The 27,209-nt window shown below is 29.7% G+C and overlaps 11 protein-coding genes across 11 annotated transcripts, besides 13 other annotated features; 6 read left to right on the forward strand and 5 right to left on the reverse strand.

Moving 5' to 3' along the window:
• Nucleotides 1–414: 414 nt before the first annotated feature.
• CMU_037120 (uncharacterized protein) lies at nt 415–1,740 on the reverse strand (the record flags this gene model as incomplete). The annotated part of the gene is made up of 1 exon (XM_002141851.1): nt 415–1,740. The coding sequence occupies one exon, from the start codon at nt 1,738–1,740 to the stop codon at nt 415–417; it is 1,326 nt and encodes a 441-aa protein (XP_002141887.1).
• Nucleotides 1,408–1,431: a sequence feature (AT_rich).
• Nucleotides 1,741–2,098: 358 nt separating the features above from the next.
• On the forward strand, nt 2,099–2,970 carry CMU_037130 (RER1 protein, putative; the record flags this gene model as incomplete). The annotated part of the gene is made up of 4 exons (XM_002141852.1): nt 2,099–2,114; nt 2,187–2,336; nt 2,465–2,763; nt 2,836–2,970. 4 exons carry the CDS (start codon nt 2,099–2,101, stop codon nt 2,968–2,970), a joined length of 600 nt encoding a protein of 199 aa, XP_002141888.1.
• Nucleotides 2,135–2,171: a sequence feature (AT_rich).
• Nucleotides 2,367–2,449: a sequence feature (AT_rich).
• Nucleotides 2,971–3,167: 197 nt separating the features above from the next.
• On the forward strand, nt 3,168–5,264 carry CMU_037140 (DnaJ domain-containing protein; the record flags this gene model as incomplete). Its single annotated transcript, XM_002141853.1, has 1 exon — nt 3,168–5,264. The coding sequence occupies one exon, from the start codon at nt 3,168–3,170 to the stop codon at nt 5,262–5,264; it is 2,097 nt and encodes a 698-aa protein (XP_002141889.1).
• Nucleotides 4,132–4,246: a sequence feature (GA-rich).
• A 162-nt stretch (nt 5,265–5,426) lies between the features above and the next one.
• Nucleotides 5,427–5,482: a sequence feature (AT_rich).
• A 38-nt stretch (nt 5,483–5,520) lies between these two features.
• Nucleotides 5,521–5,578: a sequence feature (AT_rich).
• A 43-nt stretch (nt 5,579–5,621) lies between these two features.
• Nucleotides 5,622–5,667: a sequence feature (AT_rich).
• A 139-nt stretch (nt 5,668–5,806) lies between these two features.
• CMU_037150 (uncharacterized protein) lies at nt 5,807–6,886 on the reverse strand (the record flags this gene model as incomplete). Its single annotated transcript, XM_002141854.1, has 1 exon — nt 5,807–6,886. One exon carries the CDS (start codon nt 6,884–6,886, stop codon nt 5,807–5,809), a length of 1,080 nt encoding a protein of 359 aa, XP_002141890.1.
• A 186-nt stretch (nt 6,887–7,072) lies between these two features.
• On the reverse strand, nt 7,073–8,731 carry CMU_037160 (protein phosphatase 2C domain-containing protein; the record flags this gene model as incomplete). Its single annotated transcript, XM_002141855.1, has 1 exon — nt 7,073–8,731. One exon carries the CDS (start codon nt 8,729–8,731, stop codon nt 7,073–7,075), a length of 1,659 nt encoding a protein of 552 aa, XP_002141891.1.
• Nucleotides 8,732–9,542: 811 nt separating this feature from the next.
• On the reverse strand, nt 9,543–10,586 carry CMU_037170 (cyclin, N-terminal domain-containing protein; the record flags this gene model as incomplete). The annotated part of the gene is made up of 1 exon (XM_002141856.1): nt 9,543–10,586. One exon carries the CDS (start codon nt 10,584–10,586, stop codon nt 9,543–9,545), a length of 1,044 nt encoding a protein of 347 aa, XP_002141892.1.
• A 405-nt stretch (nt 10,587–10,991) lies between these two features.
• Nucleotides 10,992–11,026: a sequence feature (AT_rich).
• A 298-nt stretch (nt 11,027–11,324) lies between these two features.
• Nucleotides 11,325–11,356: a sequence feature (AT_rich).
• Nucleotides 11,357–11,410: 54 nt separating this feature from the next.
• Nucleotides 11,411–11,459: a sequence feature (AT_rich).
• A 255-nt stretch (nt 11,460–11,714) lies between these two features.
• Nucleotides 11,715–11,735: a sequence feature (AT_rich).
• Nucleotides 11,736–12,165: 430 nt separating this feature from the next.
• Nucleotides 12,166–13,620, forward strand: CMU_037180 (glutamate 5-kinase family protein; the record flags this gene model as incomplete). Its single annotated transcript, XM_002141857.1, has 1 exon — nt 12,166–13,620. One exon carries the CDS (start codon nt 12,166–12,168, stop codon nt 13,618–13,620), a length of 1,455 nt encoding a protein of 484 aa, XP_002141893.1.
• A 162-nt stretch (nt 13,621–13,782) lies between these two features.
• On the forward strand, nt 13,783–15,507 carry CMU_037190 (protein kinase domain-containing protein; the record flags this gene model as incomplete). The annotated part of the gene is made up of 1 exon (XM_002141858.1): nt 13,783–15,507. The coding sequence occupies one exon, from the start codon at nt 13,783–13,785 to the stop codon at nt 15,505–15,507; it is 1,725 nt and encodes a 574-aa protein (XP_002141894.1).
• A 225-nt stretch (nt 15,508–15,732) lies between these two features.
• On the forward strand, nt 15,733–20,883 carry CMU_037200 (C2 domain-containing protein; the record flags this gene model as incomplete). Its single annotated transcript, XM_002141859.1, has 1 exon — nt 15,733–20,883. The coding sequence occupies one exon, from the start codon at nt 15,733–15,735 to the stop codon at nt 20,881–20,883; it is 5,151 nt and encodes a 1,716-aa protein (XP_002141895.1).
• Nucleotides 16,478–16,498: a sequence feature (AT_rich).
• A 395-nt stretch (nt 20,884–21,278) lies between the features above and the next one.
• CMU_037210 (uncharacterized protein) lies at nt 21,279–22,025 on the forward strand (the record flags this gene model as incomplete). Its single annotated transcript, XM_002141860.1, has 1 exon — nt 21,279–22,025. The coding sequence occupies one exon, from the start codon at nt 21,279–21,281 to the stop codon at nt 22,023–22,025; it is 747 nt and encodes a 248-aa protein (XP_002141896.1).
• Nucleotides 21,289–21,324: a sequence feature (AT_rich).
• Nucleotides 22,026–22,080: 55 nt separating the features above from the next.
• CMU_037220 (pyruvate phosphate dikinase, PEP/pyruvate binding domain-containing protein) lies at nt 22,081–27,135 on the reverse strand (the record flags this gene model as incomplete). Its single annotated transcript, XM_002141861.1, has 1 exon — nt 22,081–27,135. The coding sequence occupies one exon, from the start codon at nt 27,133–27,135 to the stop codon at nt 22,081–22,083; it is 5,055 nt and encodes a 1,684-aa protein (XP_002141897.1).
• Nucleotides 27,136–27,209: the final 74 nt, after the last annotated feature.

Below are 27,209 nucleotides of genomic sequence, written 5' to 3' on the forward strand. Positions count from 1 at the left end.
TCCTTATATAAATAAAATTAAATCTATTTCCTAAATAATTTGCACCTTTCCTCAGATTAAATACTTCTTTAAATTTGGAGCTTCTTTTTTTTTTTTTTTGTTTAAAGTTTTTACCGCCTTATTTCTTAAAATCTAAATGAGAACTTTGTATTATACATGGTTAGGGAAAAAAAAAATTCTTAGTTGTTAAAAGTATAAAATTTTAAGAAAAATATTTTAGGGTAGTCTTTATAACAACTATTATACCAATATAGTCAGAATTAACCAAAGATCCACATATATATATTATTAAATAAGAATAGACTTAAAGGATAGAAGGGAACTACTTGCATCTATACTCTAACCTTAATCTTAAACTATTTACTTAATGCCTTAGACACAATTAAGTAAGCTAAATACATGCTACTAAATTTGTCAATAATAGAATTTGTTAGTATCACAAGCAGATCCATAATGGAAGCTCCCAAAATGACTTTGACATGTATTGTAATGTTGTAAGTTATTTGTTCTTAGTGTAGATTTAGGTGTTTCTACTTTATTTACCAATAAATTGGCAACTCCTGAGTCAAGTTGCGACTGTAAGAAATTGTTTGTTTGATTAACATAGTGTTGAGTAGAATTCCTGATTGCTTGCCTCTGCGTCAATTGTTCAGAACACTTTTCTACAATAAAAGCTAATACTGCAGAAGGAAGGGTTTCTAATCCATTCATTGAACCATCAGAAACAAATTTGGCACTAACAGGAAATGATGTAAGCCCACTATATGGAGAAGGGAAATATGAGATAGTTATATATGATAAGTGATGTGCAACCTCTTCCATATAATTGTTTGTAATTTGTGCATCTCTGTAAAATGTAGTGCAGTGTTTTTGTTCATGCCAGCGTCCAATTTTTGAAGGACATGTAAGTGACATTCCAGTTACTGGTGAAGATGAAGTAGAATATGTTAAATCTGTATTTGTTGATATAAATGATTCAGGAGTTCTAGAATGTTTTTGATTATCTAATTTACAGAGAGGAAATTGCAATAGACAGATATTGGCATTATTTATAGTATCCATATTTCGACTAATCTTAAGATCTTCAGTTCCATTCAAATTGTGACTAGAATTTTCTGAAATAAATTTAGCTAAAGTTCTCCTCCTTGACCAACGTTGCCTATCTGCAACTCTACAAGGTTCACATGATCTCATGTGAGGAGTAGCATCTCGTTTATGACATCTCCAGCATAGTAATGGATCACCACGTTTTCTTTTACTAACTTTTGCCTCATTTGTTGTTTTTTTCACGTTACAATTGTCTTTTGGAATATTATCTTCTTGAGTTGTATTAGTTGAGTTAGATGTAGTTTTAAAAAATTCTGAACTCTGATAAAAAGAACTTAAATGACTTTTGCAAGGAGTTCGTATTATATAATTATTATTTATTATGGAAGAAGTAATAGAAGTAGTGGCACATGGAATGGAAGCAACTGAGCTAGCTGAACAGAGGTTATTCGAGTTAGGGGATTGTAAAGAACTATCTAAATCAGATGACTTGAATGTTATATCTCCATTTGTATTATGATTCTCAGAATCCTGACTATGCTGTATATTAGCCTTAGTTTCTGATTCATTATTTGTATTAGTTGTAGTTTTTGATGGATTAGAATCTTCACTCCAAGAGCAGGTACTATCGTCCTGAAATGGTAACATCATATCGGAATTTATATATATTTCAGAAATTGGTAAGGCATCCATAGATTAAACTTCAAATTCCACCTACAATTATTAAAATAAAAGATTTATATCAACAAATTATTCAAGCTATAGAAGTCAAAATTCAAAGCAAAGAACCATCATAATACTTTCGAGATACAATTTGGCAATTAATATATATTAAAGTACTTAGAAATAAAACGTCGAGTATTTTAAAAATAAATAAGTAATGATATATGCTTGAAAAGTTTTAAAACTATCCTTACAGTGTTGTAGAGATTTCCCTCCAAAAAGGTACTAATTAGGCTAGGTCACTGGACTATAATAAACCCCTCTCCCTCCTGTAATAAAAACTTTTTTTTTGTCTCGATTTTTATTGTTTAATTTTAACAAATAAAATATGATGCAAAGTGAAGGTAAGTTTACTTTTACACTGATTAAATTTTTAAATATTATTTTCAATATTATATAATCTATATTGTAATTAGAATCTAGCGACACTACATTTACTGCTGCAAATCCATATAGTCGAATATGGACTAGTTATATTGAAAAAACAACTGTATATCCTAAATCTAGGTGGTTTGTTTTATTAGGAATGTTAATTTTATATGGAATGAGAGTTTATCATTATCAAGGTATGTGATTACCTTTATTTAGGAGATAAGTAATTATATAATATTATATACTGTTATATGGAAATGAAATTTCTTTTATATTAATATTTGGATATATTTTATTAAATATAATACATGATTATTTTTAGGTTTTTATATTGTAACTTATGGACTCTCTATATATATTTTAAATCTATTTATTGGATTTTTGTCTCCTCAAATAGATCCAGAAGAAGAAGGTATGGTTTTACCTGTACACGATTCTCAAGAGTTTAGACCTTTTCAACGAAGGTTACCAGAGTTTAAGTTTTGGCTTTCTGCAACTAGGGCTACAATTATATCATTTATAATGACATTTTTTGATGTATTTGATTTGCCTGTGTTTTGGCCAATACTACTAGTATATTTCATATTTTTATTTATTCTAACTATGAGACAGCAAATTCAGGTAAGTTTTGAATATATAAATTTTATATTGCTAGTTTGAGGTATTTATAATCGCAATATAATTTTTTTTCAGCATATGATAAAATATCGCTATATACCATTTTCTTGGGGTAAACAGACATATGGTGATCTTACTAAAGGATATGCCTCTGGGTACAAAAAAACCAATATAGGAGGTATTGGATTAACTTCTCTAGGTGAAAAGTGACCTTTTTTTATATGAAGGGACTATTTAGAATAATTAGGAAATTTAAAATGCAAACTTTTTAATAAAGTGAAAATTAAAAAAAGAAAAAAAAAATGAATGTATGGCGCCCCATATGTATATGTTACATTGCGCGCCTCATAATTGTTTTTATAGCTGGTATAGTAGCGATAGTGATTACCACTTCCTATTAAGTAGTAATGAAGGTAATGAACTACTATGGACCACTTTTAGCTCTACCACCTATTTCTTTAGAAAGTAGTTATGATATATCTAATTTAACTGGAGTTGTTTATAGTGGAATTGCTGAGTTCGTGAATTCTCGAAGTATTGAAGCTGCCGGCAAGGCATTTTTTGACAAGTATGAGAGATGCACTGATAGAAAAGTTCAGAATACTGAAAGGAGGATCTTAAATCCTAAAGAAACCACAAGAACAGAGTATCTTTATTCTAAATTGAATGAATCGAAGTATGGAACTAGTAAGAATAAGTCTAACAACATAGCAACAAGTATTGTAACTCTTAGCCGTCTAAAAGAATTGGTGAAGGAACCAAAAACTTTATATGATAAATTGGGAATTTTGGAGATATCAGATACCAAAGAAATTAAGAAAGCTTATAGGAAATTAGTATTAGCCTACCATCCAGATAAACAAAAGAATAAAGCAAGTTTAGATACTACAAAAATTAATCACGATAGTATTAACTCAAATCCATTTTTAGCTATACAAGAAGCTTATGAGATTTTAAGTAACCCAATTTTAAAACAATCATATGACTCTGCCCTACCATTTGATGAGTCCATTCCAACTTCATATACTGGAGAAAAAGGAAATTTTGAAATATTTAAATCTACATTTGAACCTGTATTTAAAAGAAACTCACGTTGGTCTTTAAATAAGCCAGTTCCTAGTCTTGGTAATGTAGACGAAACTTTGGAAAAAGTTGAATCATTTTATAGATTTTGGAGAAGTTTTCAGACTTGCAGAGATTTCAGTATTCATTATGAGTATGATATAAGCCAATCAGAATGTAGAGAAGAAAAGAGATGGATGGAAAGACAGAATTCAAAGATCAGAACAAAATATTTGAATCAAGAAGTTTCTAGAATAAACAAGCTGGTTGAAATGGCATATAAACATGATCCAAGGATAATAGCTTATAAGGAAGAGCAGAAAGTAAAGAAAGAACAAGAGAAAATGAGGAGAGAAAAAGAAAAACTTCAGAAATTGGAAGAAGAGCAAAAATTACGTGAAGAAATACAACAAAAGGAAGAAGATATTAAAAAGAGGGCTGAACAACTGAAATATAAGACTAAATCTCTAAGATTATCAATTAGGACTCAAATTAGGAAAGCTTGTATTTTAGAAGAATTATTTGAGTTCAATACAAACTTTTTCAGTTTTATAGATGGTATAAATATATTTTTACAAATGAATGAAAATTGTTCATGTTTATTTTTAGAAAATTTAAATAAGAAGATTGAAGGTTTTAAGCAATCTATTTTGAATTCATCCAATTCAGACGATGATTTTATATTTAAAACAATAAGCTACAAACAGTGGAATGATTGGCTTTTAAAAAATAATGAAACTGAGCTAGAAATTTTAGATAATTTTATTGATATATGGCTTACCAATTATTATTCTGAAACAAAGACTCATGAGTTGGCTGTAATTTTCTGTATGGTATTAGGAATTCCACAAATAAATCTCGCTAAATCAAATACAATAGAAAAAGTAATAACTGAGAATATTGAGAAAAAGAATGTACAGAGCTCTAAATGGACTATATCGGAATTAAGTCTTTTAGCAAAAGCTTTACAAAAATATCCGGGAGGTGTTAATAGAAGATGGGAATTAGTTACAAAATTTGTTGGAAATACAAAGACAAAGGAAGAGATTTTAATTAAGGTAAAAGAACTATCTGAGGCTGAAAAATTAGCAAAGTTATCATCGGAGATTGCAGAAGAATCAGCATTTGATGTTTTTCTAAATGTAAATAAGGGTGTATTTAAGAAATGTGATAATATACCGGATATTAGGGATTTAGCAGATATGTCAAATAACAGTAATATTGATAGAAAACCAAAGTTTAAAAGTGAAGATATATGGACTGAAGAGCAGCAAACTTGTTTTGAAGTAGCACTAAGAAAGTATCCAACATCTCTACCTGCTAAAGAAAGATGGGAGAAGATTGCTTCTGAAGTACCAGATAAAACAAGTTCACAATGTATAGCAAGGTTTAAATTTATTAGAGAGCAAATCAAAGCCAAATTAAATACTAGAAAGACCTAGAATAAATATAAACTATTAATTGTTAGTAATAGGTACTAGTTATTATCTTGGTAGTATTTTATTTTAAACTGATTTAAATAAATGAAGATCTTAAAATTAGAAGTAAATTGACTCTTTTATTTTCATTTATGTCACTGTATGCTATCGTGACTGAAATTTGAGATATAATAATACTATATATATTTTCTTAAATATAAATATATTAATAAATTAAATATCTCGAATCAAATCTGGTTATTAATATCTGAAATTCTTCTTTAATTTTAATTGCATATATTGATATAAATTTTATCAATAGTTTATATTTAAATAAAGATTTCCTAAGCTAATAGAGATTTAAGGATAATCAAGAGAAAGATTAATATCAATTAATTATTATAATAATTTGTCTAATATTATTATTGTCCTTTTTAATACTTATCTACTAGTTTAATACTGGTTATTTCTATAGTAGTTTAAAGTACCTCATATCTTAATTACATAACTTGTAGTTCAAAAATATTATATACAAAACATGTTAATGTTAACCAGAAAGTATTATTTCAAGATACTTTGTCACTTGAGAGAGTTGAATCTCTATTCTCTGTAGCTTGCAATAAAATTGGAGATCTACCTGAAGGGAGGGGAGAAGCAAAACCAGGATGGACTTTTTTAATGGGAGTTGTACTATCATTTTTAACTTTGTTCTGTACAGGATCATCACGAAGAAATAGGAAACTAGTAGGATGTTGTTTAGAAGATATATTGCCTTGTCTACTATTGTTTGTAAAGTGAGAGTGCTCATTTGATAGTGACTTCCTACCACTAATTAAGTTTGAAGAAGCAGCGTTTAAGCTTGAAAATGATGATCTTACTAAGGAAGTCATAGAAGATGATACTGAAGAAAGTTTGCTTGTATTATTTACAGGAGTTGATTTCTCTGGAGTCAATCCCAGTCTATAAGGTGTAGCATTTGTTACATTTGATAAAGAATTTGCCCAGCCAAATCCAAAAGGAGAAAGAATACCTTCATCTCCTTGGGCTGTTCTTGCAGCTGATGCAGCCTTAATAAATGTCTCTGCTAAATTAGATGAAGAAGTTATATCAAATTGTCTCACTGATGATAATGATGAGTTAGTTGAGTTAGAGTTTGTAAATAAAAGTTGTCTTGAGTCAGAGGCGGCATTTGGAGTCCTTATAGGAGTCGTTAAGTTCAATCCAAAAAATGATAACTGGGTTTGGCTAGGTATCCTTTCATTTGTGTGTGAAATATTCGAATTCCCATATTGTCCAGATTTACTCAAATTTAGTAGATTACTTGACTCTCCTAGACTTTGTGTATCCAAATTATTGGTAGTATGTCTAGGAGTTCCAAATACTTTAGCTTTTTGTAACTCAAAATTATCTACTAAACTCAGTCTTCTCCTACTTCTATCAGTCCCCTTATTATCTAATTTTGGAATTGTTAAAAGTAATGATGATGGTGCCTTAACTATATAGACATAAACTCCATATGAAGTAATGAATATAAAGGAAATTACAGAACATGCGGGTATAAAACCAAATTTAGATTCCAATCCTTTCCAGATTAACCCTGAAGTAAGATAAAGTAGGAAACCAAGTATTATTGATGAATAAGACATCCCATAAGTGTTAAGAATAAAAAAGACAATGCCACTTAAAACATAGTGCAGCAACTCAACAGAAGGACCGCCTAAAAAAATCAATATCTAATGCCACCCATTTGCAGCGGGATTATGTGAGCTATACTTTAATAGATATGCAGATTATAAAAAAGAAAATTAGTTTAGATACCAGATTTTATTATATTAAATCTGGATTGTAATTATTGTAATATCATCTACAGATGTATTTCCTGACATCTTCATCCAACAATCTTGGCATTTCATAGTAATAGACTCAAGTTCATCTTGATTTGTGAGCTTTGCAAAATTAGTATTTATTTTCTCAGAATATTCCCAAAATCCATCAGTAGCTATGATAACTATCACATTTCCTTTATGACTAACCTTAGTTTCCCAAATATCTGGTCTATTTAAAATTCCTAAGCTTCTACCATCTGTATCTCCTAGGCTCCTAGTTAAAGAATAAGAAGTTTTAAGAGATAAACTACTATTATTAGAATTATGAAGGTGATTTAATAATTCAAATCTACCTTTTTCATTGACTATAACATCCTTTGTTATAATTCTTGAGCGTTCTTGAGTATTATCCAGAGTGTGGACCTTAGTTTTGTATAATATCTGACCTGTATCAGAATTCAGTATTAATCCACCTGAACTTCCCAATTGTATCATCAATAATCTATCATTATGAATAACTGCTACAGTTACACTAGTCCCTGATGATCCAAATTGCCCTTCCTTTTCAAGGGATGTTTGTACTTGATCAAATAGATCATATACTCCCTTTAAACGGTCAAATGATACCATTTGTATGTTATATGATGCATTCATATGCATATCTGTAGTTCCTGATACCTCAAATAACTTTTTAAGACCCCTACAAATTTTTTGCCTTACAAGTGAAGCTACAATGTGACCATAACGCCCATGACCATCAAAAACAGCTAAAATTGTAGTGTTATTATTCAACTTCAATATTGAAAAATCATCTTGATTTGGCATAGCTTTACTAGTACGTCTCCCCTCAACACATACCCAACTTATTTTCCATTCTCTAAGTAAAATTTGTGCTATATTCTTATTGGGTTTCCATAAACATGGTTTACCTTGAAATTCACTAACAGATATTTTATTTATTAAACTAGGGTTACCACATACATACAAACTAACTTCATCATCTTTTACAACACGTGAGATACTTTTACTAGTATGACGATCTTTAGCTCTTATAGGTGGCATGGATTCTATTCCAGGTCTGTTTTGTAAAAAATTTAGCTTCATTTTAAGTCTAGAATTCTCCTCATCTCTTAAAGCAAGGGCTTTCTTAAGATCAGTGACCTGTTTCCTAAGATCTAATATTTCTTTTTCAAGCTTTTGTTCTAGGACTCCCGTTTGAACAGTTTGATAATTCTCCTTATTTTCAACTAATTTTCCAAGAGAAGCTGATCGTTTTTCCTGTTGCTTATTTGCTAAATAGCTCAATGATGATATACAAGAAGAACCAATAATTCCTGAAAAAGGAACATCGTAAGTTGTACTATTAATACTAGTAGACGAAATTTTCTGAGATTCTGACTCCTTGCTATGATTTTGAAGGAATCTTTCAGGGCTTGGTGATCTAGAAACTCGTGCGGCTCTCCTATGGATAAAACTAGCAACACCAGTATATTGATTTCCTCTTGCTTGTAAAGATGCTAAACTATTAATAGAAGTTGTTTGCTTACTTGGGCCTAGTATATAATTAGATGAATTTTTCAAATTTAGTATAGTATTAACAGACGAATTTAAATTTGTTGAATTTTGACTGAGTAAATGACCTGAAGGGGCATATAATTGAGGCATTTCTTAAGTTATAATATTTTGAAGAATTAAAATTAGCAATGAGACGAAATTTAACATTTAAAACTAAGGATGCACACAAAACGACAAAACGTCCACGAAGTTAGCTTATCCACTACAATAAGAATATATAGAGTTATCTGTACTTAAAATTAAAATAATTGCTGTAGAATTGGAGAATCAAATTCAAATTATTTAAAGAAGATATAATATTATAACTTATGATACATAAAATGACCAGAATAACTTTATAAGGTTGAGATATATAATATTAAATGTGATAACCTAGTATTCTAAAAATCAAGTTTGAAAAAAATATCCTTAAGTAATGATTTAAAGAATTTTGGAATTGTATATAATCATTATTTATTATATTTTGCAGTTTTTGTAATAAGAATTCCGACAATGAATAATATTAAGGAGCCTTTTAACCATATTATACTAAGATTTTACAGTAATCTAGCTAATATCTTGGAGATAGATTGTTAGAATAAATAATAAAAAGGAAATATATAATTAATTCAATTGAGATTATCTCAATAAGTAGAATAAAACCAGAATCTTGGGAAATTTCTATGCAATTTCATAAATGCACTGTCAAGAAAATATCCTTATACAAGCTATTATTAAATAAGACTAAAGTTCTCTTATAAATAATATATTTGAATCAGTAAATTTGAGGGGATCATTTAAATTAAATATACAGATATTTGAAATTTTTCTTATCTGGAAATATTATCTTTAATATCAATATTTGAAGACCATAATTAAAAAGCTACATTATATCTCCATATATTTCATTAGACAAAATCTTTTATTTAGAATCAATTAATTGTAAAACCCCCCCAACTAATTTAATAGACAACGCATAGAATACAAATTCCCCAAATGAAACATTCAAATCAAAATCAAGAAGAGTGAATACCATAGCTTCCATTTTATTTAATTCTAGATTAGATATACCACCTACTTTAGAATAATATGAATTGGAAAGTAATTTGTCATCAAAAAGTTTCACGGCTAATAGTAGAGTTGTAACTAGTAGTCTATGAGCATTAATAACATCAACTGAAAAGGTAGGATTTTTTTTAATTAGACGATCTATATATATAAATGATAAGATGTACATAGAAGGACTACATAAAAAAAATTCTACCAATCTAGAAAAATAGTCTCTAACTGCAATATTTGGAACTCGACAAGAATCAAATGGAGTAATTTGCTTATCATCCCTTTTAATATCTACAATGTATCCAATTAATGTCCTCATTTTATCTAAAATATCTCTATAAAGCAAACTTTCCAACAGATCAGAATCATGTAGAGAAGACAAACAATCTTCTTGTGTATCTTTATTTAAAGGTGCAATTGAACTATCAAATATATTTGTTAATATATTCCATCCTGCAAATCTATTTATATTAGTTGAATATTTGTAAAGTTCATCTTTTAAAAAATATCTCACCATTATCATATTTATCAACTCTTTTTTATCAATTCCCTTTTTATTTAAGACAGGAATTATATGATTTTGAAGGAATGAACTCATCATAATATTTATTATTTTAGTTATACTATCTTTACTTTGTATTTGCTTAAAAAACAATTTATCAACAGATTTATTTATTTGAGCAAATGATCCACAGAAATATGGTTCGTTAAATAGGTCTAAGTTCGAAGAGTGATCTAAGTGGACTTTGTTCTCAGCCATATTTTTACTAGAAAATATTCTTAAACCTCTTTGAGACTTTGATATATAAAAGTTGCGTGTAATATCTACATTATCATGAGAATCAATCTTATTCTCTATATCACGCTGATTTTCACTATCTATAAACATTGTAACTGATTTATCCATAATATTCAGATCTTTAATATATAAAGAAGATTTAGGAGAAAATAGCTCCAAAAATTTCAGTGTCTCTCGAAAAAGTTGTTCTTGGGAAATTATTTCATTTGTATTTATATATGGCTACATGCTAATAACTGATATACAAAATAAACCAATAAAATACTCTAGGTATCAAAATATTTCACTTTAGAAATATTATAGCTTCAAGTATTTATATTTTTCATAGCGCTAACTGAAATATAAAATCATTTATTATGCGGCAGTAATGGTTTAATATATTCAACTTTTGTAATATTATTGAAGTTTCTTTATGTTGTCAAATTCATATATTTCAATACCACTTTAACATACTAGGTCATATATATAAATATAGGGGTCATTTTATGCGATATATTGAACTTTATCACTAACTTAAATTTATCTTAATTTCAATATTTTAATATTAAGATCTTATTTTAAAGGCTCAAAAATAGTAATTAAATGATTTTACTGTTAACATTTTATTAATATATTATTCTCCAATATCTTATTTATATGGAGTCATATTTTCTTTTTATAGAGCAAGTATTGGTATATTATAAACTATAACCATTATAGTATTAATATCAGATTTAATGCCAATAAAATATTGATCCATCTTAGACAAAATAAATACAAAAATTTATCACTATCATTGATTGTTAAATATTTCGACATTGTAGTTTCAATATTGCAAATTATAAAATTTGGAAGAACCCTTTTTTCTATAATATATAAATTAATAAATATCAAATAAACAACTTTGTAGTTTAAATTTGATAAGACTGTTAAATGTATATTTTGAAAGAACCATATATAACTATAATTTCTATCTTTTAAAAACAAATAAAATATTTATTTCTTTCTCTTTTATTCATAACAAGTAATATTCAAATTTGAACTATTTCATTTAAATTGAAAATATTATTAACTTTTCCTAAATTGATATATATTATTTGTCATACTCCATCATAAGCTCTACAGTAATATTCAAATTATCTCCATATTTAAATTATTAAATCATATCAGTAAATCCAACTATTTATTATTATTTACTTTCTATTTATTAAGTAAAATTGGACTAATATGTATACAAACTTATTGTTGAAACTTGAGTATATTTAATATTAAATAATACCAATTTTTGTGTTTGATAAAATATATCTAAATCAGATATATAAAATCTAATGTAAGTTTAAATAGAGCTATTTATAATTTGACTGATTATCTAACAATCTTACTGATTTCTATATACTTCCATTATTAAAATTCTATATACAATAGAGCCCACGTGACTTTTGTAATTTTGAACTAATATAAATTAATATAAAGATTAGTATCATTAACAATAAGTCATTAAAAAATATTATGGATGCATAGCCCTTTTAAATAGTGAATTTCTATCTATCTAGATTACCCATAACTACAAGGTCTTGTAATAATATAAAATTCTGAATGCATGTGCATGAAACCGCCTTTATAAATAGCGGTATACTAGATTAATAGAAAATTATAAAGTGAGGTAAATTTTGAGGAATCTTATAAAGATTTTAAGGTTCTTGTAGAAATGATAAACTCTTTACCTACATCACTTGATAATCGTGACATAGGTCCACAATTAGTGAGAAGGCAAAGAAGTGGTCCTTTAATTGTTCTTAAGGTTGGTACTTCAACATTAACTAACAATAGAACAGGGAAGTTGTCAGTATCTAATATTGGAGCTTTAGTAGACACTGTATGTGATCTAATGGACAAAGGTTGCAGGGTAGTCCTTGTATCTTCTGGAGCTGTTGGGGCAGGACTACTTCATATGAATATTCGAGAGAAGCCAAGCAAACTTCATTTAAAACATGCAGTGGCTGCTATTGGTCAACCTTTATTAATGAGAGTTTATGAAGACTTCTTTTCTATGAGAGGAGCTAAGGTTGCACAACTTCTTATGACTCGTTCAGATTTTGTAAATAAAGATAGTTACATTGATTTTAAAAATACTCTTTTAGATCTTATACATTGGAATGTTGTGCCTATAATTAATGAAAATGATGCCGTTACATCCAAAACTTTGTATTTTGGAGATAATGATACATTAGCTGCTTATTGTGCAATTGCAATATCAGCAGATTGGCTAATTTTAGCAACAGATGTTGATGCACTATATACAAAAAATCCACGCCTTCATCCAGATGCTACCCCTATATTAAAGGTTAATAATATTGATGCTATAATTCACATGGCTAATGACAATTCTGCTGAAAACAATGGAAGTGATTTAGGAACTGGAGGGATGAGAACGAAGATTATAGCTGCTAGAGTTGCAGCAGCAGCAGGAATATCGACATTTTTAGTAAACGGAGCATATCCCTGCAGATTATTACAACTTGTAGAATCTGAAGATTTCATTAAATTATTGGAACCTGTTCAAATGACTAGATCTCTTTCTGGATCAAATTTAGCTCAAAGTACTGAAGGCGAAGCAACAAACAAGATTCTCAATGAAGGTTTGTATAACCATATAACTCTTAACTCATCTGCATTAGCAGCATCATCTATAGAATCAGTAGCAACTTACAACGCTGACTCAAATTTCTGCAATGATATTGTTACTTGCTCACCAGATGAGTTGCATCATGGACAATATATCGGTACTATTTTTGTCCGTCAAATTTTAATGCAAACAATGAGAAATCAAAGAAGGTGGATAATGAGTTTACCAGTTCACGGAAAGTTATACTTGGATGAAGGAGCTGTAAAGTCAGTAGTGAAAGATTTAACTTCCTTATTTTGTGCGGGTGTAAAAAGAATAGATGGTCACTTTGTAATAGGAGATGCTGTTTCCCTTATAAGTGATGATGATCCAGATGAAAAAGAACTTGCTAGATGTATAACCAATATAGATTCATCTGTTTTAAAGGAGGTTTTAGGCAAAAGAACATCAGAAGTTCAAAGTATGTTGGGTAATAGAATTCAGGGTAAAGTAGCTGATAGAGCTAATATAATAATCACCATAAAACGTCCTAGTTAAATCATTGTTACTGTTTCGTTATTAATGTTAGAATTGTTTAGTTATATTTGAGTATTGAGTGTGCAAAGAGAAATGTACACAATTCCGTGTGTATCCCTTTCAGTGTAGCTAATTAGTGTTATTTTTTTAAATGAATCTATTAATTTCATCTTTCCTTTCATAATGAACTTATTTGGTTTAAGATGTGAATTTTCAGATTTTACTTTCGAGAGGATTTCTAATTTCTTTTGTTTAGGGACTAAAAACGACCAGTATATAAAAGCTAAGGGAACTAGACACTCTAATTTAACTAGACTTCATAAATATCAGATACCTTTTTCTTTAATTTCCAAAGATTATGGAAATTTAACAACAAGATCATATTGTGCTTCAAAAGGTGCTTATGATAGTGGAAAATTACTATTAACTACAAGGTCCCAAGTTCCCCGTATAGACTTAAATAAAATAAAGGCTATTACTCCCCCAAACACAAGTGCTAAAGATAAAAATCAAGATTTTTCTGGATCAACAATTCCCCCAATCACATCATCGGAAATTTCATTTTCAATTAATGAGCAAAGTTCTAGGAGTCAATATGAAAAAGTTGTATTCCATCATAATCTTTATGGAAACCTAGTCCCAGATGTTCCAAAATTTAATAACCAATTAAAACCAATAAATGTTTCAAACTTCCAACTCCCCCAAAAACTACTCACAAATTTTTCAGTACCAAAATTAAAGTTATTTTCAACTCCTAGAGCTAATTTGGTTAATCAAGAAAATATGTTAAGTTGTAAAATGAACATTGACAGCCCCAAAACTGATAGAACTAGAATATGTGAATATCAATATACAGAAGGAGAGACCCCAATTCAAACAGCAAGATACTCAGTAAAAAACTTAAAAGCTTGGAATGCTGTAAATATCCTAATATTGACGGCATCTTATGATCGTTATATACAGAGGAATAAATGCAAAATTGAAGATTTGACTGTTGAAGCACAAAGTATTGTATTCGGAAGTTCGATTAAAAAATATGACTTTAAATATTTAGAGAAAGGAAGCTTTGGTATTGTATATAAAGGGATCTATAAGGGCACAAAGGTTGCCATAAAAGTCCCAAACCTTGTAATGATTGAAGTAGATCCATTGGGAGTAATTGAAAGAGTTTTGAGGGAGTGGCGATTTTTATCTAGACTAAAACATCCCAACATTATTGAATTTAAAGGAGGAATAATTTTACCTAATAGGCATATCTGGCTTATAACTAAACTTGTAAATGGACCAGACCTTCATTCATTAAGATATAGACTTCATAGAAATATCCCTAAAGATAAAGCATTGTATATGATTAGACAACTAGCTGATGTAATTTTATTTTTGCATACCCCTTCAAAAGAAAAGGGTATTGTTATTCACCGTGATATTAAGCCAGAAAACTTGATCGTTGATACTAAAACTTGGAGGATATATCTTTGTGATTTTGGAGATGCAGAAGAGTATGGTGTTGGAAATAAAAAGAAACTTTCTGGTGCAACATGGCTATATTCACCAATAGAACTTATTCTTACAGATCCCATTAGAAAAGATACTTCTGAATCAAAAATAGTTGATTACGATGAGAAATGGGATATATGGTCATTCGGTTGCATTTTGCAAGAGTTCTTTGGTTATCCAAATCCATTTGAATACCTTGTTGAATCTACAGATTCATCCAATGATATTTACAAAAAACTCTTAGATGCAGCAAAAAAAAATAGATATATTCCTTATATTCCTGTTGAAATCAATTCAATTATTAGAAATATCATCCTTCAGTGTCTAAATCCAGATCCTAAGCTTCGACCAAATATAAAAAGTGTCATCAATACATTAAAAAGCTTCTCTGATAGTCAACTTATGAGGTAGATATTAGAAAACTCCTAATTTTAGAAAATAGTACTTTGTTAACTAGAGAGGCTAAAAGTTTTACTTGAATTTCTCCTAGATTTTCGCACTAAAGACAATATAGAAATGTTTGGCGGGTTGGTCTTAGTACCGGTGCATGCATATGATGCAACGTGGACAATATTTACTTTATTGGTATTTATAAAGGAAATCAAAACTTCAACACTTGATTTTTTGAATTTTTTAATGGAAAAACGGAAAGCATCAAAATATATTGTTGGTTTTACTATTCACTCGGGTAAAGCATTTGTTACCCCAAATCAAGCTCCAATAGATCCATTAGTGGTGGTGAGATGTTCCGGTAGAGAATTTAGAACAAAAGTAAAGTACAAAAAGTTAGCTGTAGCTCAATGGGATGAAACTTTTGCATGGAATGATCTGATATTGACAGATGCAGAGTGGGAAACTTCCTACATATCCTTTGAAGTACAAAGTGCTAATTCGTTGTGGAAAAATGATGTGATTGGTCAGTGTTCTATTCAGTTGAAAGTACTTAGAAATAGAAAGAACCACTTTTTGAAGAGACACTTTACTATTACAGATTTGAATGACACATTTCCAAAGGGTTTACTATATTTGACAGTTTATGCATGTGGACCGAAAGATACTCCACCGACAACCGATATATTAGAGCTCATTAATACGGATCAAGATGAGATAGATTCTGAATTTGTAGATTTTACTTCACAGATAGTAGATATAACAAGGAAAGATTCTCAAATGATGGTTTTAGAAAAAGAGCTCCAAATGTACCATTTACATATAAGTATATATAGAGTTGAAGATCTACTATACAAAAGAGGACTTAGAGATCCATTTGTGACTGTTGAATTTAGTGGATGTAGAATGCAAACAACTATTGCAAGAGGTGTTTTGGGACATAATTTTAATGAATGTTTTCGGTTACCAGTAGTATTACCTGTAGTAGAAGATAATATATTAATAAAATTATGGGATAATTCATACAATCCACCTAAGATTATTTCGCAAGGAAAATTTTCCTTTGCAAAAGTAAGGATAGCTCCAATCCCACCTCGCTGGTACAATTTTTATGGTAATTCTCAGAGTGAATCTTTTGAAACACAAAATTCTGAAGATCAAGGTTCATATTTTACTGAGATACTTGAGTCAAATGCAGATACTTATCTAGGGAGACTGCTAGTATCAATTAAAACAGAGCTACTCCGCAGCAAAAATCAATTAATGCCTGCACAATTAATGGCAGCTCAACCAATAGATGATTTATACTCTATTCAATGCCATATTGTTGCTGATGTATATTCCTTGAAGGGAACAATTGGAGATAAAGCATGCGTTGAGGTATCAATAGGCCCTGTTAAACAGAGAAGTGAGTGGGTAGAGCGTGATTATAATGTATTTAGTGAATCCAAATCAAAAGTAAGAGGTATTGAATTATTTGAAACTAAAAACCAACATCAAATGGATAATTTTACATTTGGAGCTACTCAAGGAAGAATACCTGAAATAGATATTGAATACTCTTCAAAAGAAGAGGATGTATGGGACATCATAATTTCAGTTTATACAAGTGAAAAACAAATTATAAAGGATTCAAACTGGGCAAGTCTAATGGGGAGAAAATCTACAGATATGTTTAAAACAAAAAGAGTTGCCTATAACCGTATTAAACTTATGGATATACCTGATTATATCGAAAATAATCCAACAATACCAGTATGGATACCTCTAAAGCAAACAAGAGAAGGCTGGATACAAATGGTTAACGAGAAACAGATGGAAATAAATAACTACTTCAAGCACACATTTGAAGACCTAAAAGATAAAACAGAGAATAATACACAGAAATTAAATATAGATTTATATAATATTGGATCGAGTGCAATATTAATATCTATTGGTAAACTTTTGGGACCAGTACTTCATAGGAGCAAAAGACACACTATGAAAGATATTGAATACGAGCTACGTTGTTATATTTATGCATGTAGAAATTTATATGAAGATTATAGCTTAGGATTAACAAATCCATATGTCGTTGCATCATGTAGTGGAGTTTATACTACTTCATCTGTAAAAAGTGAAACATCTAACCCAAGCTTTATGGAGTGTTTGATACTAAGACACACAGTAGCTACTGATTCTATTACTTCAAAACCAACTGTTGCACCAATAACAATTAGTGTTTTCTCAAGACATAGTTGGGGTAAAAGATATATTGGCTCTTGTACATGTATATACGATCGCTTAAGAGGAAGGTTACAAAATAATGAATTTATAGATATATTGGAACCTTGTTGGGTTAAACTTAAGGGTGGGAAAAATTTTCATACACATGTCGGTGATATTCTATTATGCTTTGATATTATAAAATTAAAAGATGCAAAACTAATCCCACCTCAACCATTGTTTCCTAAATTAAAAAAGGTACAACTTATCTTTACTTCAGCAATGCTAAATGATCTATCTCTAATATCAAAAGCAAATATTGAAGAAACAAGACAGAAGAAACTTTCATTGTCAAAAGACATGAACTTTCAAAATCAAGGAATCATTGGATCAGAAATAGAAAAAATCAGAATGATTATGTCAAATAATGATGATTTCTATTTACAATATAATGAGAAAAGTAATTTAATTTCAGAATCCATAAACCAACCAATAATAGAACTTATTGTAAGTTCATTTGGGAAAGTTGATGCATCGATAAGAAATGAAAATGAATCAACAGATAAGTACAATGCAAAGGATAAAAGTGGAAATGAAACATTATCACATACTAGTATTCCAGAATTTCGTTATACAATACCATGGAGGTCAATAACAACTGCTGGGACAAGTGAATTCACAAATAGAAAGTGGCAAACAACTGCAGGATCAAATTTTGAGTTTTTCACAAGTGTCACACTAGATATATATATTCCCATATCTCCGTTATATGACCCAAAAGTAACTATAAGAGTATATGAAGCTGCTGTTGATGAGAGTACATTAATTGGAGAATGCGTACTACCTTTAGTTTCTTTTTTACCATGGATTCCAGATGTTGATAATGCACAAGAATATATAACTGCGAAGAATGACTATTCACATCAAATAGATATAAAGACACTTACAAATATCTTGTCAAGGAAAACAGAAAAAGGGGGCACTCTTAAACAAATGGGATTGGCAAGTGTCGCGTTGGCAGATATTGAGGATCGGCAGGAAATGCAACAACAAACAACTAGATACCCATTCCCAGCCTTACAATTAGAAGATGATTCTAAAAATGAAGAATTAGAGAATCAAGGTCTAAATTCTGCTGGAATACCTTTGTTACTTATTAAATCATATACATTACCAAATGTTAATTATCCAAGAGTGTCACTGAACATGTTTACAATAAATACATATATACCCTATCACTTTGTAATGGTAGCTGAAGGAGAAGCTACAAAGGGTGGAGATAAAATGAGTATACTGACAACTCTATCAAGTGGTGCTGGTGGTATAGTAGTAACAAAAAAAAATAGCAAGATTATTTCGTTTAAATCATCACTTGATACAGTAATGGAAGACTTTCTATCAGATATTCCTCTTCCACTTTTTCCACTTAAAAAAAGAAGTTTTCAGGGAAAAATTAGGATTTTTGGATATATCAGGGCATTTATTCTATTAGCTTTACCAGATGTAATTAATAAAATTAATCAGGGGGAGAAAAAAAGTGATATGTCAGATAACATGGACCAGCTTGATAATGCAGAGACTTCAAAAAAAAAAGCTGATGATATTTCCGCTGCAATATCCTCAAATCAAATAAGCCGTTGCTATAGTTTGGAAACTACAAAGTTTATTTTGAACCCAAGTAGTTTGTATAAAAAATACAAAGGGGAGAATGTCTATCCTAACCCAATTAAAGTAAGATTATATATACTAGCTGCATTAGCACTAGTATTACCAAAAGATATTGATGAAATTGTACGTTCAGTAGATAGATTAATACCATCTAACATTGGATATTCATATATTAGCAAATTGAAAAGTTATTTATCTATTGATAGTATATTAAGAACAGAAATAAGAGTAAAATCATTTTATATATCTATTGTGTATGGTACAAAAGAAGAGAATTTTAGGGCATTAGCTAGGGATGGTCCATCACCATTATTTTACATTTGTCAAGAGTACAATGTTTCTTTTCCTATGGAGAGTCGATTTGAAATTAGAGTTTGGGCAATACAAGAAAGAGTATATCCATTTATTGCATCAAAAGTTTTAGGCTTAGTATCTTCAGAGCTAGCTAAAAATACTAATCAGTATTCAGTAGATGCAGAGGAGTATAAAATAGATGAAAATGTTTCAAATACCGAAGCTATTACACGAAACTCAAAGATTAATCGTAATTCAAGTCTAGAACAGGAAATATGTCAGGAACTAGGCCCAGAATATGATATTTATATAGGAAGTACAATTTTAGACTTGACTGATAGATGGCAAAGTAAAGAATGGCAATCTCTAATGAAAGAGAATAGTATTCCAATTGAATATCGCCCATTATATTGTAATAATACATCAAATACTAATACAGGAATTTTGCAAATGTGGGTCGAGATTATGAATGCCAATTTATCTTCAACAATACAGCGATATGAGCTAGCTGAACCAGTGCCAACAGAAGTTGAGATAAGGATAGTTATATGGGCTGGACGTAGTATTAAGATTCCGAAAAACAAAGATTATGGTGATTTTGCTATTCAAGTATCATTAGACTGCAATCAGTATCATGGAAACAAGGTTAAAAGTAGAGAAATATATTCTAAACAACAATTAACTGATGTTCATTATAATTGTAGAAATGGTGAGCCAGTATTTAATTGGCGTGTGGTATTTCCATATATTGTGACACCTGTAAGTGGATGTTTACTGCAGATATCATTATTGAACTATAGTACTCTTGGAAATCATGATTTTCTGGGTGAGGTAAATTTAGACATGAGAAAATATATTATGAATGTTGCTAATACACTGGAAATGATTGATTCTGATGTAGAATTACCATTAATTAATACACAGGAGACAGATGAGGTATATAGAAATCCAGGATATGTCCAACTAACAATACAAATTTTAACACAATCAGAAGCGAACAGTAAAAAAGTAGGATTAGGTAGAAATGCACCAAATCGTCTTCCTAGGCTAATTACACCATTTATTGGTAGAAAATGGGAAGATTTTCTGCAGACTAGAGAGAGACAAGATTTATTTAAATCAACATGGTTTAAGATAAAAATTATTTGCATTATTGCAATGACTATACTAGTTTTTGTTATTGGTGCCATATACCCAGCCTTATTTTATCAAACTGGAAGAGTATAACAGTTTTATTCAAGTTATTAAATAATAAATATCAAGAAATTCCTTTAATCAAATTTCTAATTTTAAAATTGACAATAAAGTTTTGTAACTAGGTTAATTTAATAATATATTAGGATATGCAAACTAAAATAGGTTATATGTAATTACAGGTTTATAATATCCTAACCAATAATTCTGCATCTTTGTTTTATTAAACTGCAGGTTAATTAGCGGTCAAGTTGCACAGTATTATTTCTCACAGGGCACATCCAATATAAACAAGCTTTATTTTTGCACAAAAGAAAGAGATATAAATATGCAAAGCTATAACTTGGAATAAATCATTAGCCTTCGGATAATTTACATATTTTGTTTCAATATTATTGAAGATTTCTTTTTTTCAATAATTTTATATAATGGATATGCAAAATTTTAAAGAAAATAAAATAAACTATAATAAAAGCAGATTAAAGTTTGGACAAAATAAAAATAGAGAATATAAGGAAAACACAAATTTAATTTCACCTGATTATATTAATTTAAAAGAGCTGATCAAAATTCGTTCAAATATTTTGGAGAGTAGAAGAAACAATAGTCTGAACAATTCAAAGTTTGATTGTAGTAGCAAATTAGATAAATATGAAGATATTAGCAATGACATGCTGAATTCTACTATAAATAATGATTATAATGTAGATATGCTTCGTAAATCTACCCCAAGTTTGGAAATAATTAATACAAGTCTTGATTCAAAGTTAATGCACAATGAGATACCTGACCCCTCTATAGTTAAGTTAACAAGAAGTGAAGAAATAAAATTTAAAAATGTTTTTTTAGATGGAAATTTTCCCGTCGAAAATTTAAATTCCAAAAATAAATGTATTGTAAACGAACTCCAGGAATCCTGTACTCATATATTATTTGAAAAAAAGTCTAATACTTGCAATGATTCATCAAACAACTCAAAAGATATCTTTTCTTCATCAGCTTTGTCAGAAATCAGTAATGGTACTACTGGACAAAACTCGTGCGATTTTAATGATTTTAATCAACTGACTAGTGTAAAATTAGCTAAAGTCAAAATTTCACCTTCAAAATTCTTTGGGATATGGAATTCAATTCAAGACAAAGTACAGAATATTGTTGAAGAAAATAGCTCATAGTACTATTATAGTGACAAGAGTCTACAAATCATTCACTTCTATTATCTTTAAATCTTTATACTTGTGGTCTTGATTGTACAACAGCAATTGTATAAGGTAGATCTGAATGAATTGAAATTGAAGGTATAATACATCCTTCTATATCCTGTGGCACACCTTTATACTCATCTTGAATATAAAATGCTAAAATACCTAGTGATCTTAGGAGCCGATCTCTAAATAGGGGATTTATTATTATTTCTTGATTCAGATAGGTGACATATTCACTAATCGGTTGTATTAATGGAAATGATTCAAATACTCCTGCACCTGCAAAACCTGCAATATCCTCTGCATTTGAGTCTGATCTAAATATGTAATTAACATCGAGATTAGCATCTTTATCAAAATCTTTTTTTTCTATAGAATTAAAACTATCTTGACTAAACATGGCAATAGATTTTGAAGGGAAGCACATAATATTTACTTCCTGAATCATATTAATATCGCAATAATTCTTACACTCTTTAAGACGTTTTGCAGTAAAACCTAACGATTTTCCACATGTATTAGACACAAGTGTTTCTCCTAGGCCAATTACTAGTTCACCATACATCTCTTCATATTTCTCTGAATTTATATCATTAGTTCCCACTTTCTGTACAGGATTCTTGCTATGTAATACAAAAGCATAATTTGCTTTCAGTAGTCTTTGAATAACGACTGACATATAAACATTGCTTAGAGATTGCCCAATTTTAAGTATATTTGTATAAGCACGGGGATGATATACTGAGCTCCAGACCTTTGTAATAGAGCTCCACATTTCTTTAATAATAGGATTATTTATAATACTTTCTATATTCGTGTTATCTATTTGCTTCTCATCACAAATATCAATTTCATCACTTTTTAGTGTCAAACATGCTTTATATAACTCTTGCAGTAAGTCTTTTGGTGGCTTGATATCATTCTCAATAATTCCACAAATTTCTGATAAGGTTTTATTTACCAAGTCATTATCATTTAATATTTGGTTCAATAATTCACTCAATTTTTCATTTAAATCTTTCGGTATTACTCTTGAGAGAGTTTCAAATGGCAATGATACACAATTTGGGACATAAATTCCTTTTATTATATTTGAATCTTGAGTTTCGGTAATAATTCTACGAAGTTTCAAAAGATTTATTGCCTTTTGTCCAACAACTGTATCATCCATTTTTTCAGGATATATAATCCATGATTTATCTGAAGTTTTTAATTTCAAGTTGTCTTTTTTTGGTATAAAGTGTTTTTTTTTCTCAGTATCAATAGCAGAATTTACTTCTATATTAGCATTCTTTTCAATCTTCAACATCATATCACTAGTTACTTTTATTTCAATAATAGTATCCGTATCAATTGTGTTGATTTCATTCAATATTAAATTGGGATTTTGGCATACAGCTAGAAGTACATTCATATTTCTTGCACGAACTGATAAATGAGAGAGTATATCGGGTGCAAAGTTGGAATCAGTTAACAGAATTCCTACAACGTTCATGGGTATATCCTCTTCACCTGATATATATGAACATATAAGAATTTTTGGAGTACTCTCTTTGCCTATATCGTCAGTAATTTTGTCGACTCGTTTCACAACACCTATTAATTTCTGGTTGCTATACCAAGATGGGTTGTAACTAATGTATTGCCAGTCTTGCATATGTGAAGTTTCCATTTTATTGAGAAGGTATTTATCGATTCTCTTAATTTGTAAAGATATGGTTGATAATAAAGTTGACCTTAGTACTTCATCCATAAAATTCCTTATAGTATTATTATTTTCCTCTAGACCCAAGCTACCTCCAAAAAATCTCACTTTTGGATTCCATCCCTTGTAAATTATGTCCATGTGACTTCCAATAAATATATGTAATCTTTCTAATATGCTTTTCAAAAGTAAAAAACTCAAGGGGTCATGAACCTTATTAAATTTGAACCAGTCAAAGCAAATTGCTAAAAGTTCCCTATTTACTGGATCATGGCCAAGCATAATCCATAAAAAATTATTCATTTCATCTATCATGTGATTTAAGTTATGGTCTCCAGATATAGTACACATTGTCTGAATAAACATACCCTGTAAATTCTCCAAACCAAGATCTAAAAACATTATTTCCTTTATTGCATGTTTGTTATTATCAGATGGCGACTTTGCACCATGCTGATAGTATATGCAGTCCAGAATTTTAATTCTGACATTATTCACCTTCATTAACCTATCATGGAGAATATTTAGATCTCTAGTATCATCAAATTTCTTGTCATTTCCATATATTATAGATTTACAGACATCTTGCAATTCACTAGGTAGATAACAACAGCAGTGATGAAAAGATCTCTGCAAGTTAATAGCCTCATGTACATCAATTAGCACTTCAAGATATTGCTCAAAGTCATATGCGAGTGAATATATATCAGTATTACAAGGAAGATATGGTTTTGTAGTAATTGGTCTATCATAAGAGGCTATTTTTTCCCACGATAATCCATTTTCATATAATATTCTTGCAAATTCATCTTGATTTCCACTGCTTCTTAGATATCCAATTATTGAACGACATATACCTACATCATCTGGTGTTGTGTTATTATGTAATTTTTGATGCCACTGTTCATAAAATGTTCCATGAGCTTCAGGAATATGATTTCTATGCATTATATGAAGGATTCTATCTCTTACCTCTTGACCACGAGAACCGCCCCTGATCATTGTTTGTATTATCAATCTAATTAACCATCTATATTGAGGCCATTCAATCCATTTAGATATTACTGTTAATGTTGCATTCTCAGCTGCTGATGCTAATAATCTTGGAGCTGTATTATAGTTTCTTTGCCAATCAAGTATACCAAGTGCATTAAATCTCATCCATATCATAATCCATATCCAAAATTCTTCTCCTTTTTCATACCAATTATTGTAATCAGTGCTATTAATTGCTTTAAGCCAACTTCCTTTTGGTTCCCGTGATATTTGTTCAATTATTTCAGAGACACACCAAATCATTTTAAAATTTAATTCATAGGACTTTGATTCACGGAGATTGTTAAATTCACTAGACCATGTTTGTATAATTTCATCCATTAAATTATACCTATGCATTAAAGTAATGCTTCCCCACTCAATTTCTGCAGTTAAAATCTTATCAACAATATTACTCCAGTATCCTTTCCAAAAGTGACTATTTTCAGAGTTTATTTTTGAAATAGGAAATTCTATATCACGATTTTTATCCTTGTACCAATTATAGCTTCCATCTGGATTCACTTTTTTAAATACACAAGTAAACTTGCTGTAATTATCTAAGATTTCCTTCGTAAACCTAATTGTTATTTTTTGATGATATAAGATATTGCTGATATTTTGTATGCAAGGGATCTCTGTTTGACATGCTTTTTCATCAAAAATAATAGTGTTTACTGGGAAACAAGTTTGAGGTGGACATTCCCAACCTTTTCTTCGACCATACCTTGAATTACAAATTAATCCCCAGTGCAAGATAAGTACTTCTCTACTGCAAATATTTAATTCCAGTATACAGAATTCCTCTACAGTAGCGACGATGAAACTAGCAACTCCAATTTTATCAGATATATAATAATTCTTCCTCACCAAAATTGACTCTTCGTCAATTTTGTATTTTTGTATGAATTCTTGTATACAATACTCACTATTAGACTCAAACTCCTGTATATGTGTCTTGAATAGCTCTTCCTTTAGTAAATAATCAGTATTACTTTTTGTTTCAATATTTTCTTGTGGTTTAGAATCAATACTTAAATTAGAGGTAGACAATTTCCCACTACTTTTTATCAAAATTGCATCTCTTCGAATTGGTGGTAATTTAAAAATAAAGTCATCATTAGATATAGATTTTATCCAAGTTATTTGACTTTTTTGAGGTCCTTCAACTATTGATTTTAACACAAATCCAATACCTTTCATTTCGCTTGTTAATTTTTGTGGGAACTTAAGCACGCATTTCCAGTAATTATGATCTTCAAAATATTCAAATTTGGTTTCTGATGATTTATTGTCATAGTTGCTAATTGACTCTACTTTCAAGTTTAAATCTTCGGCTAATATTGCAGGAGATATCCATACTCTGTTCTCCAAGCTCCTAAGAAATCCAAAATGCAATAATACTTCCAAGTCATTATTTTTTAAGTTGGTTCCCACTTTAGAATCAACAAAACTAACTGGATTTATATTTGAATATACAAGTACTATTGTTTTACCTCCACTCTCATCCTCATTATTGTTGATGGCAGCAGCCCATATAATAGGTAAACTTGTACTATGTCTCGTTCCTATTTTTACTAGGAAACACTCTTGTGTCATACTGTCATAGTGATTCTTTGCTGAGGATGACGAATTTGTATGTGATAATGGTAAGGATACCGTATTTTTTGTTTCTGATTTGAAATAAGACTTTACACTTTTTAAATATATTTTAGCTGCTTCATCTTTATCTATAATGTGATTTACAAAACTCAAAATCTTAATTTCAGTGCTAATGGGAATGAAGAAATTTCCCTTTTTGCAATCTTTCCTTTTTATCCATACTTTTTCAAGTGGACAACTTTTTAAATTTAACTCAATTTTAGGAGAAGCATACAGTACAAAACAAAGGCCCCAATCTGTTTTCTCTGTATTAATCCAATCAGCTACATAGCCTTCACAGGCTTCAATACCTTCTTTAGAAAGCTTTGGATGGATTAATCCATGTCTTTGCTCTAGATGTGCACAATCCATAGATACTTCACATGAATAATACGATCCATTGTTAATTGGTACTGTTATTGATTCACAGGATATGTTATCACTACACTTTATGGGAGTTGTGCCATTTACTGAAAATAAACATATTGGAGGTTGTACCCACTCACCATGATCACTATTTGCTAAGCCCCAATGAAGTGTTACTATACTATCAAGTGGTATTTTTGGTCTATATACAATGTTTAGGGTAAGTACTTTTTTATCTTTTTGAAAGCTGGAATTTACTTCAGCAAGCCCACCATCTGTACAGCTAAAAATGCTGCTCTTTACAAATAAATCATTGCAAAAATTGCCTTCCATATTTTTTGTTTATTAAAAAGTTTTTAAGGTGAAATTTTATTACCCTTGTAAAAGAATGACACTCCAAAGAGTTA

The sequence above is a fragment of the Cryptosporidium muris genome, genomic scaffold, assembly GCF_000006515.1.
Source record: "Cryptosporidium muris RN66 scf_1106632373425 genomic scaffold, whole genome shotgun sequence".
Taxonomy (NCBI): Eukaryota; Apicomplexa; class Conoidasida; order Eucoccidiorida; family Cryptosporidiidae; genus Cryptosporidium; species Cryptosporidium muris.